We start from the raw sequence: 24,601 nt of genomic DNA, 5'->3' as shown, positions 1-24,601 counted from the left end.
TTTTTTTGTTAGAACTTACAAGAGTCGTGCTGGGAGAAGGCAGGCTACTTCTTTGATCTTCCGGATTTCTTATCTTGGAAAGCCACAGGTGTCACTGCAAGGTATGTTAATTGTAACAGGATGATTTAGTCATCTGAGTCTATTTTCTTATGTGTGTTTCTGCTCTAATTCATTTTGACTGGACGTGCTGTTACATACATCTGTCTGTAATTCAGTCTGCTCCAAAACATCTTGAACCTATCTCCTGCTTCCATTGTACATTCCTGAACACAGTTCCTGTGAGCAGTGTAATTCACATATACAGTATGTTGCTACAACTGTTAGTCCATTGGTCTTATATTCTATTTAGGAACATAAATATAGTTGCTCCTGTTACTGTGAAATAAGCTCCTAATAGTGCTTTGAAATCTATTTTTGTTGACAAATTTATTGACTTTCTTAGAACTGAAACAAAATGCTTTGTTGGGTATGGAAGACATCGTATAAAATCTATCTAGAAGTGGTTACTTCATTGTAAAACACCAAAAGCATCATACAGTGCTTGCTGATAAATTAAACAGCGGTGTTTGAGAGAACTCCATTAAAATTTTGATTCAAGTGACGTTAGTACAAGTGAAATACACATGCAGATAAACAGATCCTCCAATTGAGAAGCGAGATACTGTGTCCACTTCAAAAAACAAACAAAAAAAGTCTTATGGCCCAATTCCACACCCAGCTCAGCACAGCTCACAGGTACTTCCGTTGGAGTCTCTGGAGTTGTATCTGTGCAAAAATTAGTCCAAAACGAAAGCTGTAAGGAGTTAGTTTTAGTGTTGGGGCAATGGAAAATGCATTCATATCAGATAGATTTCTTTTTGAGCATTCTTTCTCCCTGGCCAGTCTCCCTAATAGGCAGCTATTGTTAAATGCATATCTTGCATTATATAAAGATGCTGTTTGACTTTGAATGAAAAAGTGAAGAGAATGGAAGCTAGTAAATTCTTGCACAAAGAACTGAAAGATGATATTGCAAATATAGTCAGGTTCTACTGTGTTCTGTACAGCTGTCAACTGCATAGCAAAGGAACTCTCACCCAAAAGATCATGCAGTGTAAGCTGACCTGTCACCTGACCCAAATCAAATTTCAGGAGGATAAATCCCAGGCTCGCTGTTCCCTACAGGATCTCTATATTGTACAAATACTCAAGACTTCAGTTTAGAACTGGCACCCTCTGCTCAGGGACTAAGTGGAGAAAGGTAACGGCCTTTTTTTTCCCCAAGCAATTTGAGTGCTTCATAGTATCATAGAATAGCCTGAGTTGAAAAGGACCATAATGATCAATATCATATATATCAAGTGCTACTTAAATTTAGGTACAGCTGTGGGGAGAAAACTGGCTTTCTCAAGAGAGCCTTTTTGAGGCAGTTGAAAAGATATGACCTGGGAAACAGATATGTCTAAATGTCACATGTATGTGGGTACAGATTCTTTAAATTTGTCCTCTGATAAGTTTAATAGGACACAGAAAACACTTTTATTTGCCCTTATATGTAGGAACATCTCTGTATGACACATGGTGAGATGCTGATAGAAAGTTTGTACTAAGTGCAGAATTTGGCTTTGTGATCCTAGGATGGCTGATAGATGGTGTGAGAAGTGCGGGCAAATAATAAAAGGATCACCTTGTGCTGCTGGCTGAAGAAGCTAAAACAGAATATGATCCAAGTGAGGGTGGACTTCGAATATTAATTGGAATGTGCTTTTAAAGAGAGGGAGATAGTTCCTGAGAGAGTGGTGATGTACATGGAACAGAATTCTTATCTTGTTTGAGCAAAGGGATCTCTAGCATTGATGAAGAGGGTTCCTGCTCTTCCCCTCTGTCCCATAGCATCTTCTGTCCCTCTTGTTTTTAATAGAGGCAGCTGTACTGTATGAAAGAAATCCCTTTCTCCAGCCTGTTTCCTAACTTCCAGCATAGTTTAGTCTATGTGAGGTGATGGAGGGCACCTTCCTGCAGACTTTAAAATATAACTGTTGTTATTACCAATTTAGCAGTTGGAAAAAGATCATACTATTTTGGATAAAGTACTTCCCTGTATGTCATCCTTTGCTGCCTTAATGTGCACTTCCCCAAATTAAACTGATCATTTCAGCTCTACTGGAATGTCTTAGGTGATAATAAAAGGGAAACAAATAGGAAAATAGGACAAGAATTTTTTTCTTGGAATCAAACCTTAATTTTTTTCCCCATCCTCTACTTCCCCCTGTGCACACTTCTTTCTGAAGATTTGCCATGTAGTTTGAAGTCAAGTATTTCATCCTGCATATCATCTTTCATAATACTGTGGAAGTGGAATTTTATCACATGTAAGATTTTTACCACCTTTTCCCTTGAGCACAAAGGAGCCTATTCACAGGGCAAGGCACCATGTTAAGTCATTGTGAATCACACATTATTTGACCCTGGTAGAAGACAGATTTTATTTTTATTATTTTTTTTTAAATCTGTTTTGGTGGTGGTAAAATCAAGTAATTCCAGGGACATTTCTGTAAGAAGGATTTTTGCATGTGTTGAAATTCCTACTCTTACTTCCTTACGTTTTTAAGTGGCTCCTTAAAACATTTTGTGTGTATTTAACATTTAAAAACATTGCGTGGTCTTTTTGGCTTCGGAGAGATTACTCAGTGCACAAAGTTAAGCAGCGTGTGATTGGGCTTTGAAGTATCTGAAAGCAGCTATTGGTTCATGTTTCTGAGTATGAAATCATTTGTCTTTCACCTGCAAACAATTCTGCTGGCCTGAAGTACCTTGTTGCCAAGGGAAGTTTTTTTCCAGTGGATATATAATAAGCAAAAAAGTTCAGGTAAGAATACCTGAGGGGTGGAGACTTAAACATACTCTGAGACTTTGACCTACTCTCTTTAGAAGTGCTGTCTGTGTATCTCAGTGAACAGCATCTGCCTATGAACTTCAAAGAATGAGTTTCAAATCATTGATTCCCACTGTTCTTAAAAGATTGTTGCCTGTAATATTCCCTATTAAAAGAGTTCAATTCTTAGTATTTCTCATTTGGGTTAATGTACGACCATGCAGCTGTTTTGAATGATCCAGAAGCCGACTCTTCTGCATTAAAAAGCTTTTCTGGCAGATCCCTGGTTAAAAGCTTGAAAACTTTGCAACTTTCCTTCTCCTGACCCAAGGTTACATCAAGGAACATTGGTTTGGCCCCTAGGATAGTCAGGTATTATTGCAGAAGTTTTGCTGTGGGAAGAAAGCTGTTTTTTCAGGCATACTAGCAGTGCTTTCATAGGCTCAGCGCTTTTCCTCATGGTGAGTGTGACTCACTGCTATCTTCCACCCACCATCTACAACCTCTGATCACTTTATATGGTGTTTTTGAAGTTATCTTAAAATCAAAATAAATATCTGACCGACTTAGAGATAACTGTATTATGGACAGAGTATTTTTATCAGAGTTGCACTTCTGCAATCCTGTCTCTTTTCTGATGTCTCGTGAAGAATTAGATTGCAGACAGGAAGATGGCTAAGCTGTGGTATCAGGTAGAATTCACACACGTTTCTGAAGTCATGTGTACTTACATCCAGTGTTTCTGCTTCATAGCCACTTCCAGCTCACTGCCTGGAAATAGAGATGGTCTCTGCTGGATTTACGTGGTGTAACATGATTGGTAATCAAAGAGAGTGAACCTGTGGAGGAGGACTTGGAAATGCAGGGAAGAATGTCAGGCTTGACAGTAACTGAGGTGGAGAGTGTCCAGCATTGTGCTATAAGCCACTGGTTGAGGATGAATAATTCAGTATCTTAAAAGAAAATGCTGGCAAATCATTCATAAAGATTCAAGAAGTGCCAGAATGAGTGAAGAAACAGAGACTGAGGACTCTTTTAAAGTAGCTCTCAAAATTGCGGAAAAAAGTTGGAACAAAGCGAATTTTTGTACAAAAAACTAATTTTTTGTGTGTGTTCTCACACTGCAAATGTATTAATAGCTGGGGAAAGTAACTTTTTATCTAGTAGAGACGTCATCTCATACATGAGTGGTGACCCAAGTAATTTTCCTGTGGAAATACTTGTCTAGTCAGCCTTAAATTGCTAGCTTTCATGTCAGGGAAAATGATATGACATGTTTTGTTGGGGAGTCTTTTGTAAACTGTCTACATCCAACACAGATCTCAGGATCATGAGTTTGCTCAGAGAAAGTCAGTTTTATAAGAAAGATGTTCTTAGTGTTATGTTAATTACAGGCTGTAAACTGAAATACAAATGGATATGGTTCTTAAAGATTTCTAGGAACCACGTAGCTAACTAGTATTATGCCATGAGTGTTTGTGAGAAAGGGGTGTATATTCTTTTAATATTCAGTATGTTTGAATCTGGGAATCCGGGTTTAAGTCTTTTATCTCCCCTCTTTGCTTTGGATAAGTAAATTAAATCTACATTTATGGAGGTGTTCAGGCTGCTGAATTCCTTTTGAGGATTTGATTCTTTTTCATTCTTACGCTTGTTCTTCATCTGTGAAGCTGACACACAGACAGTGATGCTAGGTCAATGCCCCATCCGTGGAGGTGCCCAAGGCCAGGCAGGATGGGCCCTTGAACAGCCTGCTGATCTGCTGGGTGGCAACCAGCCCACTACAGGGTTTGGAGCTGGATGGCCTTTAAGGTCTCTTCCAACCTAGGCCATTCTATGATTCTGTGAGGTTACTTTCTTTTCCCTTTGATTAGTATTTCTTTTCCCTCTACAATTAGTAGAGTCCTTACCAAACTTTTTCTCCAGATAGGCTAAAAACTTTGGAAGTGGAAAAGCTTGGAAGAGAAGGGGATGTTTAGAGGTACTGTAGAAGAAACAGACTGCTGTAAGTTGGGTGGTTATCTGAAGGATGTCTGTGCCTTTTAAAGGATTGAGCAATAAGTAAGAAAGATGTGGTAACTGGAGCAGCACAGACACCAGATTCTGCCCTGCCCTTCCTTCCTAGCTGTGCCATGACTAATGTATACCTTTTGGCTGGGATTCTGGTGTTTGGCTTCTTGTTTATATTTTGTGCCTACTTAGAGATGCCTGATCTAAAAATTAAAACCCCTCTCTGTGAAGAAAGAGGCTTGGGAATATTCCGAAGGTTTTGCTGATAAGACTGCAGCCCATGTGGCAGTGACAGTATCCTGATTTGCACTCGGGTTTTACATCCTGTTTATGAAATGAAACCCAAGGCTTCAGACGTGGAGACTTGTTTTGAGAAGTCTCTGGAGAAGGGGGGATTATCTCAAAGGGCTGGTTGGGAGGGAAGCGGTGGTGTTTTTGTGGATCAGACAAAGAAAGTGCCACGAATTTCCTGTCCTGAAGCCAACAGCAAGTGTCCCTGTGACGGTGCCTTTGCCAAACAAGACAGAATTCCACTTCTATTCGGCTTTTAATAAATTCAAAACATGTTCTTTGGAGTCTGGTGACACACAGACTGATGCAGTGTAAGAAAATAGGAAGCGTGTAGCTGCAAAAATGATCAGGGATGTGAAGGGCAGGTGCAATGTGAGCCGTTACTGCTCGATATTTTCTTCTTAATGATTAATTTAAAAACGGCCTGTCCTTGGGCCGGCGGAGGCTGAAAGAGCTCTGTGTGCTAAATAAGAAAATTGTTAGCAGGTCTCGTTAATGTAAGCCAGGAAGCATACAGGCAAACAGGAAGCTTTAGCTATTGTTGTTGTACAAATGCCCTTTACAAAATATTAGCAAGAGAAACTTAATGTGTTTTCCACAAGAACGGGAGCCCTTCATGGTGTCGAACTGTATCTGCACAGTGAAGAAAAACAGCCTTGTCCCCTTCCAACAGCTTTGACATACATTGAGACATTGCATTTCAGGGATTTGAATTCAGATCTTCAAATATTTACTACTTTGATTTTTTTTTTTTTAAAGTTGTTAGGATTCTTAATTAGCTGTGACAGCATCTAGCCCTTAGTTTTCTATTGTGTTCATTTGCTGCTGGAAAAAAAAAGTCAGCTAGGTCAGTATAGAAAAGGATTGGGGGCAGGCGCAGTAGTAGATGTATTACTGGCAACTTGCCACAGAGACAGTGAACTCTGAGCCAACCATGAAGTCATTTTGAACTCAGGGAGTCTCACTAATCCAAGGCAATGTGTCTTAATTTGACAAAGCAAAGACTGCTTGATAAGCAGCCTCTGCTAGAAATGCTGTTAAACGGAGGTGTTTGTAAGTTTAGATTGTGGATGAGAAATGTGGCAAAATACAAGGACTCATCTTGTTTTCGGGTTCCTTACACTCTCCCAAGCCCAAAAGCAGGCTTGGCTCTGCTCTCCCCTGCAGCTCGGGCTGTGCAGTGGCTTGATGTGAAATTTGAGAAACATATGTAGTTTTCTATTTCAGGAAAATGATCTCAGGGATTGAATGTGTGTTTTGTTGGCTGTTAAGCTCTGATCTTGCCTAGTGTGGTAGTTTGAGAGTGCATGTATATGTGAGTGTCTGTGTGATGGTTAAAACATTCTCCAGCACTTTTTGGAAGTAAAATTTGGGGTTCATACATTCATTGCTGCTACAGGTCTTATTTCTGCAGTTTGAAAATACAGCATCCTACCTTGTAAGAAGCCTTTTAAATAAGAATGCTATGGTACATTAGAAAATATTTCTGTTTTTTATTTTTCCAAAGTAGTCATTAACATTTAGTTGAGCTGATGAGAGGTACACACACCAAGTTTTCCATGAAGGCAAAGGAGCTTTGCTTAAACAACCCTTTCATTGTTGATCCTGTGCAGGAGCAATATACACATGAACACTGTAATTAATAGCTTCTCTAAGGGTCAGATAATAATCTTCCCATAATAACGTTTGCAAAGAGGTGGTTGGGAGTCCTTCAGATCCAGCTTGCTGATTTGCTCAGTAATGGTAGCATTGGATAACTGTGCTTCTCTGTAAGTGTGTTGTGTGTGGGGGGGGTTGTGATCTTATGGCACTCAATTCTGGGGAAGGACGAGGCAGAAACCACAGAGAGGCTTGTTGTTTTTCAGTTCTCTTCTCTCTTTTTTTTTCTTTTTTGAACAGTCCTCGTGGTTCTTTGCTGTTATAGGCTGCATTCAGGGGGTGTATGTTTCCTTTGCTTTAGCTTCTGAGAACACCATCAGGGATCAGACCCCGATGGTACAAGACATGTTATAAACAATCTGTCATCTTCTTTGAACTCGTGCTTATGTGAAACGTTGTGGAAAGCCCCATGCAAAGCCCTTGTCCCTTGTGAAATTGGGTCTCCATTCAGCAAGAACTGTGTAACAATTGCTTTCTTGCATAAATTTGAACCAGATAAGAAAATAGCCATGTTTATGAACTCCTGGGTCATTTACAGCCCCAGGAGTGTTTCACTGTGCACATATATAATGCATGCATTCACAGTAAATTCTTAAAAACCACCCCCTGAAAACAATAACATTCCAGAAGTGTTTTCATCCAGTGAAGGAAAAAAATAAAGCTATGTAGGGTGAAGTCTGTGCATTGCACTGAGTATATATTGTGCTTAAAAGTATTAAAACTCACTTAAACTTATTGTTCCGTTAGTCTTCTCCTCTCCTTCTACTTCTTTTTATTTAAAAAAGGAAGAAATAATTTACCCTTCTGCCATACCTTGTATATGAAAGAACCTTAATCATTTCAGCCTTAGAATACTCTTCTGAAGTAAAAAGGTGGCATGGTTGTTTTATGGATGGGAAAACAGCCATGTGATTTGAAGGCTAAGATTTTTGTAAGCGTTGAGCTGGGTGTCCAGCTTTCTGTCTAACTTACAGTTACAAATGATGTATGGATTTTTATAGATCACACCAGAAATTATTTGTTTGAGACCAATTCTTTCTCCAGGCTTCCCAAACAAACGCTTTTTACCACTGGAATGTTCCTGCCACCCTTTTCACTGTAATGCATGGTTGAAGAACAGCCTTAGACTGGAAGGCAGTTTAGTTTTACGTTTGCTTTATTTTTGTTGGCTGGCTGTCTAAATCTGTTTAATGTCAGTAACTTTCACTGGAAATTCTCATCGTGCTTTAGGATGACACTGATGATGTCAGGGTTGATTTACATTATCTCTTTAAAGTAGCATTAGCTTACATAGGACTTTTTCTCTTGTTTGTTTTAGCATTCGTATTGTCCAGAGAGGAGCCTTTTAACTGTGAGATGTAAATATCCTGACAACCCAGACTTCAAAAGAAGGTGATTCTTTGTCCATAGAAGTGATGCTACTTCTTTGCCAGCTCTGTAACCTTTATAATAGTGTACTTTTATGCTTGACCTGTCATCTGCATATAAAAATCATCTTAGATCAGTGATACAGTGCATTCAAGAATGCTTCTAAGGAAGGCAGATGCTTCTACGTGTTCTGTCATTTCTTCTTTGTGGTAGACCATCTGGCACATTAAGTAAGATCTGGCAATTGATTCGGTGCAAGTCCCTGGCTTTGCCTTCTGCTCACATTAAGATAGCAAGCACTTTTATTGTAGCTTACAAATTGATGTTCCCAGATAGTGAGCCCAGTGCTATATAAATATATAACGTGTTATATGAAATCGACAAGGGTTTGTTTTTCCCTTCCCCTGTTCCTTTATTCCAGTGCTGTTCCATTAAGCTGCTCGTTAGATGAAAGCTTGTAATTCAGTTTTCAGTGGATGAAATGTGTATGTGCTTATGGAATCAAAGACGTTCCAAGGAAGGCTGTTTATTTTCTTACTACCTTTAATTAAATTTTGATGGTAGGATTCTGACTGTCTGACTTGGGAGAAGAAGACAAAGCAATAATGATTGCAGTGTGTTACGCTAAAGATGACTGTAGTTATTTTTACCATTGTTAAGAAACTTAAATCTGCTGTGGGCAGAACAGTTAAAACTTCAGGTTCTACTGTGTCTGTTAGCTTCATTTTAAAGTGAAGGGAGGGAGTTCTGTATTTTGTCTTCTGGTACTAGCTAGCTTCAGGTAGTATTTGGATTTTAGAGAGAGAAAGAGGAATGAGCAACTTAGTTTTATTTTTTTCTCAGTTTACCCATATTCAGGCTTAAGTTCCCTCAGAGCTGCTAATATAAGTTAAAGCCTTGTGTTTGTTCACTTTATTTTAGTTCAAGTTCTGCTATCTCAGATGCGTCACCCTGAGTTATGAGCTTGTTGGTGCTCTGCAGTTTGTATGCATCCGTCTGCTCTTCCTGAGTGCACATTTGGAAACAAGCAGCATTCCTCAGAGAGCCTGTCCCTGTATTACCTGAGAGGTTACAGCCAGCTCAGATTTGTAGGGGAATCTGAGGGGAATTCTGATTCTGTGATTCTGTGTTACAGCCAGCTCAGATCTGTGGCTCTCCTGCTGTCACTGCCAAAACACTGCCATGCTCCCTCTGCCTGCCTGTAAGTGCAGGAGGGAGTCCATAGAAGCAGCCTTGCAGTTGCTTTAAGTACCCACACACGGTGACTTGTAGTGGGAAAGAAGGGCTTTTGCGGGGCCCTTCTTACTGGATAAGTTGCTTGAGCAAAACTTAATTTGTTGTTTTGTTTTTAAATGAAATGATAACACCAAACAAATTGAAAAACAAACAAGAAAAGCCCTCTTAACCGACTTGTGTTTTTGCAGGCATAATACGGTTTTGTTAAGCTTGAAGAAATAGCTCCTGTTTTCACTCACTCTCCTCTGAAATTTTGAGGATGGTGTCTTCTTCCATCCTTACTGTCCAAGAATTTTCTTTCAATGGATGAGACTGGATCTGCACATTAGCATGAGAGGGAAGAGCGTACCACTGCAGAGAGCTATTTCTATTTCCTGAGATTCCTGCCATGAACCTGTAGTTGGGACTTGTTTGTCCTTTGTATACAATGTACTTACTAAAGTCTCCTTTGATAAAAGCGGTATTATGATATTAATTTAGTTTCAAGAAACGAATTGAGTGTGCTTCCTGTCTTAATGGGAGAAGTAGGTGTGATGTTGTCCTTAAATTCTGGAACACAGCATTTGTATGTGAGGTTAATGTTGGACTGAACTTTGATCTCCCTGTAAAGAAGGGAAAATGGGGTGTGTATAGAGCACAGTTATCATCTTCTCTTCAAACTTATCCCCATCCACTGCCATTCTTACCCTCTGCTCCTGTCCCCCAGGCTCTGTGGAGATACAAGCACAGTTTCGATTTGGAAAGGAGTAGTGTCTGCAGTCTACTTAATGAATAGTATCTTGTGTCAGGTTGGGTAATGTTTGCATATGTGATACACATGTGTGTATGTACGTATCTGTGTGTGTCTCAGGCAAATGAGAGTTCTGTATTGTTCACCATTCCTCATGCCAGTATCCCAGTAGCACCAGCTATGACAATAATGGGAGAGCTCTCTAGATAAATTCCTGTTTGTTTCAGGTTTTTGTATGCTTTATCCTGTAGCAACTGTTCATTTTGAGAGTAAGGACAGTTCATAAACAGATGTTGGAACTCAACATGGTGCCTGGAATTTACTGCTGTTTCTGACATGCCTGTAACAACACAGACAATCCTTATTTATATGGGTTAGCTCCACTAGTAATCTATCAAAGTAAATTTCTGATTAACTCTTTGTTTTTTGGGTTATGTTATAGATCAAAAGAAAGTTATACCTCACTAAAAATGTTAAAAGTCAAGGGATTTTTAGTTGCCTAACCTATCATGAGCTATTATGTATTTAAAGCAGGTACTCATTTGATTTAAACACAAACAGAACCATAGGAAGAGAAAGGAGGAAGGAGAGTAAAAAGAGTATGTCCAAAATGACATGGCACCAACTGCACTGTTACTGCACTGATTTTCCACTTGGGGAAAATCTCAAGGCTTTGTGAAGCATCTCTCTTGTGCTGATTTCTCTGAAGGGGTTTTTGTGTTGCTGTGTCTGCAGGCACACATGCGTACATGCAACAAGGGATACAGATTTTACCTTATTAAATTTGAAACTGTGCTTGGAGGAATATTGCTCAAGAGAATCACATCGCGCCAAGCTTTTGAAAATGCAGACTGGTTTGGAGAAAGCATTTTAATATATTGAAGCCTCAAGCCATCTACCTCTCTGCTCCTGAGAGCTCTACCTGAAAACTTCCAGGACTGAATAATTTAAGGTTTGGGGTTTTTTAATCTTTCTGCAAGAAGTGCTAGTCTGATGTTTTATTTTCTTTAAGTCTGAACTCCACATAACTTTTTTTCAGAACTGTTTATCCTCACTCCAGACATGAACCTTGGAAAGGTGGCAGAAAAAACAAACAGCTGCTGTGTTTTTGGGCAGTCTGCATTCCTTTCAACTCACTGAGATCAGACTTGTGCTGAGATTTTCAAATTATTTGTCCTAGGGCTTAACCACTTTCACTCCTGCTTAAAAGTGAGGAAGTTTGCCGTACCAGTGCTTGTGAGAGCTGTCATGTGGAGCCCTAATGATTCAAGAGCTATGAATATATTATGTGTTCTTAGGGCTTTTTATTATTGCTTCATTCCAACTTCACCTCCTTCCCTAATCATCTTTCCATTTTTGGACTCTCTAGGTATTTTTTTAACTTAATCATTTTTCTTAAGATATTCTAGGGAATTTTGTTTTCATTTTCTTTTTGGGCTAAATTTGATGCATGTAGAAGTGTTATTAATGGCCAAGGTGGAGCTCTTCAAAAGCCAATCATGTTCCCAAAGCCCACAGTCGGAAGCAATCTCCTCCAGGCTTGGGATTCTTTCCCTCACAGGGGTTTGCTGGAGGAAGAATATGTTGTGTGGAGCTCGACATAAGAGGTGGAGGAAAAGGACAATGCAGTGATGTGTGGTGAACATTCTAAAGTGCTGGTGGTTGGGGCCGCCTTGTATGTTTGCCTATCGGAGGGACATAAGAGTGTTGCTTTTACTTGCATCTTATCAGTAGCCTTATCCCATCGCTATTTTTGTGATGAAGGTTAAATATGTTGGGCAGGATGCTGAGACCAAATGTGTGTTTACTAGCAACTAGAGTTAATGGAAAAACAAAGCAGTCAATCCAATTCCGAAGGGCTTTTCAGTTAACTATGCTCATTCTTCTCTTTGGGCCTTTTTCCAGCAAAGCACTTAGGCACGTGCTTAAAGTTAAAGCATGTGCTTAAGTGCTTTGCTGGTCTGGGTCCTTTGTTTGCTCAGCAGGCACGTTGGTATGAACAGGCTGTTGGTTGTACGAATGTTTGGGGAACTGTTCTTTTTACACTATTGATTTTTCTCCTCTGAACTTTTTGTTACTTAATTGCTCAGAAAAGATTTGTAATTTGAGTACGATATCCTACATGACACAAATAACAATTTGCAAACAATCTGCAGGCTGTCGATGGAGATTAATAGGCAGAGTTTATGAAGTAATTGTGTGCTTGGGAAAAATCAAGGGCAGCCCACTCAGAGGAATTTTCATTTGATGCCTTACTCCAGCTGAGTAACATGGTTGGTAGTGCTTGTGATCCAAGGACATCCTCAGGAACTGGAGGTACCTAACCATGGGTATGGCACATCCTTCTTCACTGCCTTTTAGGTGAACATTCTTCTTATTTATGGATTTGATAAGCTGTTTGTTTTTGCTTTTCATTACTGCAGGGCTGCAAATCTTGTGTGCCATCCTCTTTATTCTTGTACCATCCATAGCAAGTCAAGAGAAGAGAACTCACTTAAATTCAAACCTTAGGATTTCAGTCTGCTTCTCACAACAGTGAAAGTTGCTCGTTTCACCTCTAGAGCCACTGTAGAGCAGAAGTGCATTAATTTTATTTTTGCTGTCTTTCTTAAACTGCAAACCTCTTTATACTAAGGAAATGGCTTAATTATGCAGAATGCTTATGCAAAGAGTGGCTTGCCTGATATAAGTGCTCCAGTTGACACTGAGGGCATTACATTGTTCGTTCAGGTCAGATTACATGTGCCTAAGTCTTGGCAGAACCAACCTCATGGACAAACAGAATTTTGCATAATTGCATTTTTACAATTGGTTCTTAATTCTTCTGACACTGAAATGTGCAGCACTTCTATGAAGTGTGATCTTTTTAATTTCATCACTGAATTCTTTTTTTACAAGTATGGAAACTCTTGCATGGTTTTTTTCTTTGTAAAGATATAAAGCAGTAAAGAAAGATCAGGGCATTGTGTTTTTTTTCTGGCATGTAACATAACAATTTTTATTTGACTCTAAGTCCATTCTCTCTTGCATTTGCAAGTTTATTTTCTGCAATTTTTCCCTTTCTTCGAGAAAGGGAAAGGAATACTTGAGTGTTGTTAGAACTGCATGAAGGTTCATTAGAACTGTGGTAAGCTCCACCCTTCTAGTTCACCCATCACCTTTCACAGTATTTAATCTGAGGCAAGCTCAGGCATTACCCAGCTTACCTGGGAGGGTTTGCTCCATCTCTGAGAGCGCTGTGGATGTTTATTCCCAGATCAAGCTGTTTTTCAAGATTTAAATGAACGTGAAAACCGCTGATGTCCACCTTTCCTGTGTAACAGGCTGTAAGCATCTGAAATGAGAGCTGTACCATTCTTATACCCATTCTTCCAAGGGACCTGTGTTGATTGGTTTTATTGTTAGAACAAGTCAAAGAGGAGGTTCATTTTCTCCCAGTGCCTTCTGTCCAGCAGTAATTGTATCAGAGGGAAAAACAAGGGAGGAATTCTAGAATTGCCAACAATGTTGACTCCCTACTGGAGGGGGGGGTGTTGTAGTTCTTTTGGTCAGGCTGAAGTAGTGAGGGTTCATATTCTCCTTTGTCATTTATCTCTGTTATTATGATCAGGACTACTGCAAATTTCCATGTACCTAATTGTTAGTTATCCTTTTTTTTTTTTTCTGTTAAAGTTTTGGGCCCAGTAATACCCATATCCTGTTACAATTGCATGATCACTTGTTTTGTTGCAGTGCCTTAACTGCTGCATTCTGAGTAATAATTAACCTGCACAGCTGACTTACCTGGATAGCAGCCTTACTTATTGTCTGTATTTGTGTTCTTACCAAATAAGTTTGCTTTTACTCACCTCTGTAACCCATTTCCCAACTCCTGGTGGTTTTATAGTCTTTGTTTAATGTGAATGCAGTTGCAAACAACTGTAAACTATAATCTTTTTTTTTATTTTTACAATGAAATATACTCCAGAAGTAGGCTGAGAGCAGCATGTAAGAGATTAAAGTACAAAGTAGCATGTGATGTACATGTTTTTCATGTGATTTAAATACCCTGCATTTAATATAGCCATAAGAAATGTTTTTAAGTTTTGACCAAATGTGTTTTGTACTTAGGAATGACTTTTGATTGTTCAGATTATAAAATATGTTCTTAAACTGAGCTGAGTTCTGTGACTGGAGGTGAAACCACACCTCATTGCATGTGCAGGAATCTCTGACATGCATTTTTGATTCAGATCCACATGGCAGCCAAATCCTGTCATCTAACTTGAATCAGGCTCGAAGGTGTTTTGTCCATGTAAAGGATGGTTCAGTACTGGAGTTTGGAGTGTGAAATCTGATCGGTCTCCATCAAAACGTAGTTACTAAAACTTTCTTTTATTGCGTTCCTCTTGGCAATTTTCCTGCTTCTGTTCTGGTTTCACTTAGCCTTTGTCTGGCCACAAGTGCATGACAGCCTGGGTTCCAGTTCAGCACATGCCTGACAAAGCTGGTAAAAACTCCATTAACTCTGCTGACAATTCTTCATATGCTTTAAGTGCCATGCTGAATTAGGATCTCAACAGTTTTAACTCGAGGAAAAATGCGTTATGTACTCGTGAAGTGGTAAAGTCTTTCTTTCTAGCAAGTTTGAGAAATATTTCTCAAAATATTGATCTTAGGTTGTTCCTGCTACCCTAACTCGATGGAATATTATGAGAACAGCTCAAACCATATCACAAAGTTTGGCATTGTTCGTGTCAGATTTGCAGTAGCAGAGGATATCAGTGTGTGCACTGCTGCTGGCCAGACGTGCTCTCAGCATCGTGCCACGCTTTCCAAACCTGGAAGAGTCCAAAATAGCTCATCGTTTGTGCTCCCTGAAGAAGAATGTTGGTGGTGCATGTCCCACATTGACTTTTCATGTGGTAGGGGGATATCTGAAGTGTCACGGTGCCAACAACTGCAGCCTTCCTAAAAGCTGCTGATGCTGGTTCTGTTGCATAATGAAGCCTAACACAGCCAAAAGATAGGAGGGATACGTGTGGCCATGTGAGGACCACTGGCTGAAGCAGCAGTTACTGCTGGCAGATGTGTGAGGTGATGTGTGTGGATGTGTGAGTAGTGGTGTGCTCCTGCTTATTGTGTAACAGGAAACAATATATATATTTTAAATACAGCCTCTGTATTGAAATAGGTATTTGATTTCCTACTGTTTACTTGAAATGCTGACCTTGAAAGAGTCTGTTTTTCTGAAGTGCTGCTGATGCTGCATAGTGGCATAGGGCTGGCTGGAAGGCAAGTGCCTGATGGTCATCTGGGTGCATGGGCTTCATTGCCAGTTTTGCTGTTCATTTGCATTGTCATTTTGGGATGATTTTTATAACCTCTCCTTTGCTTATTAAGGTTTTAAAAACTGTGGTGGTAGATATAGATTTATTTGTGTATGCTTCTTATTCCTCTCATGTCTGAAGCTTCAGGCCATAGTTGTGCATAGGAGGATTTCTGGTATGTTCAGCATGATGGTATCTGTCTTTCTGCCCAGGTCACTGGACTAAGTCTCAGGATTCAATTCAGGGCTCTGACTGATGGTTATCCTTTGACCCTTGGCCAAATCTCTCCATTTCTTTTTCCTCTGTTTGCCATTTTTTCATGGAATGGATTAATATTTCCAGCCCCACATGCTATGTCTGATTTGTCTAGACAATACATTTTTGTGTCTAGGACTGTGCCTCATTATGTGTTTTTCAACAATGCCGAAGACAATGGGCTTGAATCTTAGTTGGATGTCTGTAATATAAAACAGAACAAAATTAATTAAAAAGAAAAAAAGCAGTCTGACTGCTTGCTTCCCCTTGCCTCATGACGTGGTGAGGCATATGTGGGTGGATAAGATATTCTTATTTTATAGTTTTTCATCCAACTCAACATGCTTAGCTAAATGCATCCCTGGTAGGAATCCACTGAAATTACTGGATATGCTCAGGGGATTCATCTGACTTGCCATGCTGCTTTTGGGATGGGTGTTTCCCTTCAGGCCTGATGACATAACTTCTAGGAAAACTGAATTTTAAAATCTAATGCTCTAAGGCTTTTAATAGCTTGTTCCTAAAGAGAAGCATACTTTTTTTTTTCTCAATTGGACTCTGTTACAAATAGTAAAAGAAATACCTTCTCATTTAACTTTGAGGTTCATCTTCTCTTGTATGACTTTATTTGACATTTGCAGTGTTTGATGTGTTTGTTTATATTTACTAAAGACAGGCTTCAATAGATTCCAGCAAACAATTACAGACATGTACATCTTCCCAATCCTAAGTACATATCTGTATGTATATAAACACATGTGTGTGTTATTTCAAACCTCTGGCAAGACGTACAAAGGTTACATTCTTAAGGTGCCTTAGACAACCCAGGGTTTTATTTATGGGGGCTGATCCTTAGAGTCTGAGTGTCACAGTATTGCTTTCCCCAACAATATGTCATTGAGTTTGAAGTATTTCTGTATAATACAACATCAATCTCATACCTCTTCTGTAGCACAGACAACATCTACACTTTATATTTCTCAAGAGACTTCTGAGCCCATTATAGTGGCAATTAGAGGTCACTCTGAGCTCTGGCTGGGATGGGCAGTTGATAGTGCAATTTAAAGGACATTGCTGATTCTAAATCTTATGCTGCTATGGAGTCTTTGAAAATGATCCTATTGTTCTGTTGTTTTCTGTTTGTTTTTTACTGTCAGAGTGGCATCCAGTGTTTAAATATAACATGGAATCTTGTCAGGGAGTGGCTGTAATCAGAGGAGATTAATTATAGCTGTGGGTGTAGAAAATTGCAGATGTGTATTGTATTTTTCAGGCAATAAAATCTTTCCCTTTAAGTAAGCAACATATTTGCTCGGAAAATTCTGTAACGTAAAAAGCTAGCCAAAACCTCCTGAGAGCTACAGCATAAACACCAAATTCTGCAGTGTAGTTTCAGTTAATTACTTTTCCCACCCTTTGCAAAAATAATTGATCTCTCTTCTTTTAATTTTCAAATTGAAAAACTTTCTTCCCTGCTCCTTATTGCTAATGGCCCTGAGTGAGACTTCATCACAGATCAGTGTATGCTCAGAGTCCTGCTTCTGTGTGCTGTATCCTGGCAAGAGGCCTGAAAGCCCACAATAATACATCTGTCTGCCTTGAGATGTGTCCTCACTGAGGTCCTGGAAAAAAACTGCGAGGAAACAATGTTATAGCTCTGCAAGCAACTGTATTGTATTTTCTTCTTGGATGCTGTTGGGAACATCTATGACACTGAGATGAGATCTGGTCTAATACCTCTAACTCAGAAAAGAAACTCTCATCTCGGTGGAAATAAAACAAAACTGCTGCCTATTACAGCCCAGTGCATTTCCTCTTGTGATAGAGCGGGTTTTAAACACTCGTGTGATGCCTGGGTCTGTTGGTCAGAGATGTGAAGGAATCCCAGTGCCTCAAGGGCTGTCTCTAAGAGCATGGCTCTTTCATAAGAGTATGGTACTCTGTCATGGGCTGTGCTTTGCCAGGAGGATTTATGGTAGAGGAAGGGAGATGGACCTGTTTTACATTATTGAAGGAAAGTTATGCCCCCAGTGCAGTGAGGCTTCTAACTTTCCCAGGTGCAAGAGAGAGCAGAGCTGCTGAGCAGAAGGCCATGAATTTTTGTTTCCATTGAGCTTTAATCTCATTGATTGTGAGGGAATCTCTGAGCCCCATATGAATTCACAGAACGGCATTAAGGAAAAAATGGAGAGCATACACGGTCTTTGCTGAAACTCAAATACTTTCAATGCATATTTTAAGGAAAGGCTGTGCAAAAGATGTAGCAGTATATCTGAGTCTGAAAGAGAAATTATGCTGAAAGTGTACAAGGTCTTACTCAGACACTATGTCACTGCATTAGTTTCAATGTATGCAGCTTAGAGGTCCCAAGCTGTTTTCCATCCTGGCTGCTTTGGTGGATTGGTGGCTTCCACCAGACTTCCCTACTTGCAGGAAAAAGTCTTTCCTACTAAAACTTTTTTGATACTGAAGTGCTGTTTCCTTCAAAACTCTAAATGGCAGGCAGACTACTTTTTATTAGAATTATTATTAATGTTATTCAGAGCATAGAAAGGATGAATCCAGCAGAATTTGTCACTAATTAAAACAATATCCTTGCTACCTTTGTTGCAAAGACCTCTGAGTGCAATGGGAATGTGTCTGCTAGTTGTTCCAAACTTGCTTCTCCATCTCTTTCTTTTTGGCATGCTTAATGTTATGTTAGAAGGCAGTCCTTGTCAGGAGTCACAGAATCACAGAATGGCCCGGGTTGGAAGGGACCTCAAAGATCGTGAAGCTCCAACCCCCCCCGCCACATGCAGGGCCACCAACCTCCACATTTAATATTAGACCAGGCTGCCCAGGGCCCCATCCAACCTGGCCTTGGACACCTCCAGGGACAGGGCATCCACAGCCTCTCTGGGCAACTGTTCCAGCACCTCACCACTCTCTCTGTAAAGAACTTCCCCCTGACATCCAACCTAAATCTTCCCTTTCTCAACTTAAAACCATTTCCCCTTGTCCAGCTGTTATCTACCCTTTCAAAGAGTTGACTCCCCTCCTGTTTGTAGGCTCCCTTTAGGTACTGAAAGGCTGTCCTCGTAGGGGAGGTGCTCCAGTCCCCTGATCATCTTCATGGCTCTCCTCTGGACCCTCTCCAACAGCCCTCTGTCTTTCTTGTACTGGGGGCTCCAGACCTGGACACAGTACTGCAGATGGGGTCTCACAAGAGCAGAGTAGAGGGGGACACCTCCCTGTCCCTGCTGGCCACCCCTCTGCTGATGGAGCCCAGGATACCATTGGCTTTCGCACTGAATCGCATTGAGCTGCTGTGCTAAGACAATGGATTTGGGCAAGCAGGAATTTCATAGGATTTAAATCAGAGTATTAATAATAAAAAGTAGTGGGGTGCTGTAAATATTAGGAACTTGAGATTTGGATGATTGGGTAGATGGAACAGACCCTGACATGTTTTGGTTTGTCTACATGCAATTAAAGAGCTGTTGAATAGGTGAAATGAGTAAAATGCAGACAGCACATGTGAAGTGGAGCACACCCAGACTTGGCCCTGTGGTTTAAAGCTAATCTGCCCAAGAGTTCGATAGTAGTGACTGAGTGACAACAGGTGCAGCTCTTCTTACACTGCTGTGAACTCTGCTCACAGCTCTTTGATTCTTTTTAGCAAGCACTTGATGTGGGCAGCATGCCATACATTTTATACATTCCAGGTCTCAATGACTAGATGTCACATTTTTTTTTCTCCTATTCCCTGGGAGGTATTCCCCTAAGACAAATTACCCTCTTCTTTTCCTGTTTTCCCCTGAAGTAGCCAGATACAGCAGGTAGGCAGAGACACTGGTATGACAGATTAACAGGGATGTATATGGAAGTAGTAATCTGGTTTTATTCAGAAGATCATGTCTTAACATACATGACATTAGTTATATGGAGCAGAGAATAATTGCACGTTATTACTCTGTGATAATGTCTGCTGTATTTCAAGCTCTTGAAGCAGCCTAGTTCTGCTTAATATAAGGCCTGGATGGTGGGAGTGCGTGTGCTATGTCTTAATTTTTTGTCTGGAACATTTTTGTAAAAACAACAAAACTTTTTTTTGGTGAAAAAACCTCAAGACTGGGATGCATAATTTGCAAGGATATTGACAGCTTGGTCCAGATGTCAGGATGTGGAGAAGTTTGAGCAGAACCTAAGCCTTGGGTTTCAGTTTGAATTCAAAATCTGTTTTGAATTTCAAGTTTGCATAACAAAAGGAAAAATGTTTTGATGTTTTGACAGTTGCACTCCATTGTTTCAGATCTGTTTCTTGCTTTTAGAACCTCATATAGCTTTCTCAGCTGTTGATTGCTTGTGGCTTGAAGTAAATCTGTCCAACAGACTACAGAAAGTTACTTTATCCTACTGCATGGCATTGCTTTTGGGACCTAGCCGTGCTTTATCGTAGCTTCTGCAGGGCTTAGTTTTGGTTGCATTCCTCAGCAGGTGCAGTTGGTTCATTACCACGAAGTCTCTTTATGTGTGACCCAGATTGCAAGGGCTTTTTTTTTCTTCATTAAAATGATCCGTATTTTGTGCTTAAACTCTTGCAGTACTAATGATGCCTGAAAAATCAATTAAGTTCATTAGTTTGAATTAATCTCTAACCTGCTTGGATGAATGAAGCAGATGCTTCTCCTTTGGAATCAAGAGCAAAGCTTCTATTCACTTCAAGGTGATCAAGATAAGAATACTTGCCTTTTAAAGCTGGTAGCTGACTCGTGTTGCAGGCTAACTAGCATTGTACCCAGCACCTCGAATGGCAGATCATGTGGGAATACCTTATGAGGTCACTTTTCAGGGAGGAAACTTGTTTTGTTGTTGCGGTATTAAAGGTAAGCGTTCTTGATGACAGGACTTCTATATTAAGTCTTATACCCCAAGGTAGGAAGACATCTAGAAGACCCCTGCAATTACAGAATATGGACTGAAATGTATTTTGTTGTCGAAGACAGCAAGTGCTATCCCAGCAAAGAACAGACCAATGCATAAAACTGTGGCAACTCTTAAATAGGTAATATTCAAATCATGATAAAGCTTTCTGTAAATTATTTTTAGATGCATTTTCATGCAGGTAGAAAAGACCATATAGTGTTTCCCATTTTTCTTTGAGTGTTTCTGATTTCCTTCTCTCCAAGGAGCAAGACAGAGTATGAGAAGAATTCTCAGAATGGGAAGACAGTGTGAGCATAACCCATTTATTTTAACTACCTTTGAGTACCTGAGTTGCTTTGGCTGTGAGTCTAGTTTGCCTGTATCTTTTTGGAGGTTAATGAGGGCAGCTGGTTCCTTTCAGACAGCATTCTGGGAGGTATCAGCATATGCTCAACCACTGCACTTGGAACCTCATGTTTTTCTTATGAGGACATACTGAGATTCTGGTCGTACAGGACATCAGCACATCCACAGCCAGTTCTCAGCAAGAGATGTGCAAGAGCTCAAAACTAGACAGTAAATAAAAGGGATTGTGTAATATGCCACGCTTAGCCAAATCTACTTTGTAATGAATGTGGCAGTGATTTTTTTTTTTCCTGGGGCTTTTGGATGCAAATAGAATCCTATGGTTCTTTGTAGACTAGAGTTTGTTTGTTTGTTTGTTTTAAAAAAAAGAAAGCAACCAACCAAACCTCTAACCATAAACATATTCCTGTTGAAAATATCATTTACATAAAATAAAATTTTCCATGTAAAAGTGCTGCTTATTTCAGTGGGAATATTCTGAGTGAAACATCTTGTTCAGAGCAGAAAAGGGGGAAATTATTTGTATTTGGAATATGCTTGAAGGAAAGAGTCTTCTCTTTTCAGTGTCTGTCAGCCTGGCTAAATATGGCCTGTGCTTCTGAGGGGTTCTGCACCATCTCTTCTGAAGTCCTGTGCTGGACGAGGCAGCCAGGAAAGGATGGTTGCCTGGATTATTACTTATAAACTCAACACCTTTGAACCCAGTGATTCTGATAGTAAAATAAAAGGGAGATTTAGCTTCTATCAATCTCCTTCTCAGGATCAGTTGCTGCAAGTCTGCTATTTGTGACCAAATAATTGAGGTAGCGCTGTGAGGTAGGGGAAAAGAGGGAGTATGCTGCAGCAATCATAAGTACCTTTTCTGTTTAATGTCTGGCCTTCATCTCATAAAATCTAGGAGTTGCTGGTAATGTAAATGCTTTGGTTCTTCCGCTTCCTCTTTACTGATCAGTCTTTTTGGATGCAGATTTTCCAAGTCACCATTTGAGCTATTGCTTCATTGTGGGGATAAGCTGGAGGGGAACTGCCAATAAAACAAATATGTATTTATACTGTTGTATCAAAAATGTGAGGAAACATGAAGAAACTATCCTGTCTGTGTGTATAGGGGCTCTCCAGGCTGTAGGAATTGAGCACATCTGTGTGTAATTGTTAGAGCATCTTATCAGGCAAGCAGCAGGGACTTGGACCAATGCAGCTACGTTCTTCTGAACCATGTAGTAAAGTTAATTGGTCATTGTGAGCATGTCAAGCAAATCCATTAACTGAGATTCTTGAGCTGTAATTTAAGAGAGCAGACTGCCCTTCTGCAATATACAACTTTCTCCTAGATATTAAGAATCTGTATAAGGCTGTGGATATACTTAGCACAGGCCAGTCTGTCCCCTGTTCACAATGTTTCACTGAGCTATATAAATATAGTGCTGCTTAGAGTGAGCTGCATGGAAGAACTGGCCCCTGCAGGTGTAAAACCTGCTCTTCGGGGCCCAGCGAGCTGGCTAAGTTTCTCTTTGGATAAGCGTGGAAACTCAGAGGGATCTGCTTTATCAGCTTTGAAAGTGAGAAGCCATGACATCTAGTTGTCATAGGGCTTTTTTTCAGGATGTGGCAGCTGTTCATAACATTGGTGTAATTACAAAAATGCATATTCTGTTTTGATGATAATTTGTTATGATTTGGTACTTACTGTGTTTGGGAAAACATAATGCACTATTGTTTCACTCTTTATATGTACATTTTTTCCTAATGTCATGAAATGATCTTTCATTGAAGTTCTCTGTCCTAATTTTTCCTTTCAGTAAGAGCTGATTTGGGGAAAATACCATTATTAATGCCTTTTAGCTTACTGACTTATGAAGAATGATTGAATGCTGATCTGAGGTAGTTCTTAGTGTTTAGACAGGCAGCAGTGTATTAAAATACTATGTCTCCTGGAACATATTTTGGAGGGAAATGGTATGTTAAGAGTATGGATCACTTTAGGAGAAGTATAAATGTTTGTGATGCTGTACTGTCGTGGTGAAGTTCATCATTTACCATTATCAGCAATGAGACCAGAATCAAAGCCTTTAATGTTGCATTCACTTGCATCATGGCTAATGCTATTTCAACATTTCACTGAACTGTCATCAGCTTCTACTGAAACGCAGAGCTGATGATAGTGGTACTTAAACACATGCTGGACAGAAGCTCTGACAGTTCTGTGCAATTTACTTGAACACATTCACCTGGCAAAGGCATTTTTATACCTGCAGGTATTGAGGCAGTGCCATTTAATTATCAGTGCATGCATCTTCTGCAAATTGTAATTCAGCTTGCATGTAAGAAATAGGTTTTCTAAGAACATACTTCAAGCAAAACATTTCTACTTAGGTACAGCCTGGAGAAGCAACAACTTTTCCCTGAGCTGCTTGCTGAAGGGCTGTTATGTTCATGCCATAGAAGCTGCATGGCTGCACTGACTGATTGATGCAATCAAGTGGCTAGACAAGGAGCTGTTACAGCAGAAAAGCATTTTAAACATCAGGTTTTTTAAAGGTGTCTCAAGGCTTACACTCCAAACATTAACCAATTTAAATAAATAAATTGTTAGCATTATGCTTGGGACTTTTGAGCAGTGATTAAAGAGATAGTTTTGTGCAAACACTTTTAAAATGATGTGTTCTCTCCTTTCAGGTCCTTATGTACGCTAGTGTGCAAGTGGACGTACGCTTCAGATGGAGGTTGGGATGACAGTTTCTGGAAGATGATTGGCTTGGAAGATTTGGTGAAGGACAAATATGAAAAAATAGGTGTGTTGGAGGGAAAAAAATGCTTATAGCTGCTATTGTTAGCATGTTTGTAACCCATACCAATGTCCTTTATAGTAATTTTCCAAAAATGGACTTTTCCTTGTTAGTATCTTCATACTGTTTCTCCACTTTCTTTGAGCCTGAGTTTAATTAGAATGGTAGGCTTGCTAATAGCAATTCCTACAGCAGATATTCATTAAAAGTCCATAATGTTAATATACCAGAAAATTTCCAGGATAACTTTATTAGACTTTCCCTGTTAAGTTAATGGACTTTTAATGGATGTCCTAAGCAGACATGTCATTAACAAGAATATTACCAGACATGAATTAAAATATGCTCGTTCATCAAAGTTAATTATCTGAAATTTCCTTTGATTTTTTTAATGTCTAGTACTTTGAACAAGTTTGTACAGTAGTTAAAATGCAGCAACATGAAATAGAAATGGCACGGGGAGGACTGTAGTGAAATGAAACATAATGAAATTATGAACTGTTCTGATCATCACAAAATATACTATAAGCTATTTTCACATAGATAATTGTATCTGAAAACTTCCTTGAGTAGATTTCAGCATTTCCCCCTGCCAGTGAAAGTGCTTACTCAAAGGTATAAAACCTACTGAATATAAGGTTTGTAGCTTTCTGAGGTTTTGGTGACAAATGTTACAGGAATGGTATTCAAACATGTGGCTTTTAGCAAATCTTCTACTGCTTAAAGTAAGACTTGCAGCAAATACATGTTTTTAGCAGAAAATAAATGTCTCAGCAGCTGATGGTCTTGTGGAATAGTATTTTTAAGATAAATTATTTACGAACTGTAA

General features: G+C 39.6%; 1 protein-coding gene across 1 annotated transcript in view; it reads left to right on the top strand.

Moving 5' to 3' along the window:
- Positions 1–24,601, top strand: part of FGGY (FGGY carbohydrate kinase domain containing) — a gene marked incomplete at both ends in the record, with an annotated part of 148,546 nt that overhangs the window by 48,839 nt on the left and 75,106 nt on the right. Inside the window, 2 exons of the mRNA XM_079535467.1 lie at positions 13–101; positions 23,663–23,778. Coding sequence (XP_079391593.1) covers positions 13–101; positions 23,663–23,778 — 205 coding nt within the window. The remainder of the gene's footprint in view (positions 1–12; positions 102–23,662; positions 23,779–24,601) is intronic.

The sequence above is a fragment of the Tetrao urogallus genome, assembly GCF_951394365.1.
Source record: "Tetrao urogallus genome assembly, chromosome: 5".
NCBI lineage: Eukaryota > Metazoa > Chordata > Aves > Galliformes > Phasianidae > Tetrao > Tetrao urogallus.
This window is presented reverse-complemented; position numbering and strand designations above follow the sequence as displayed.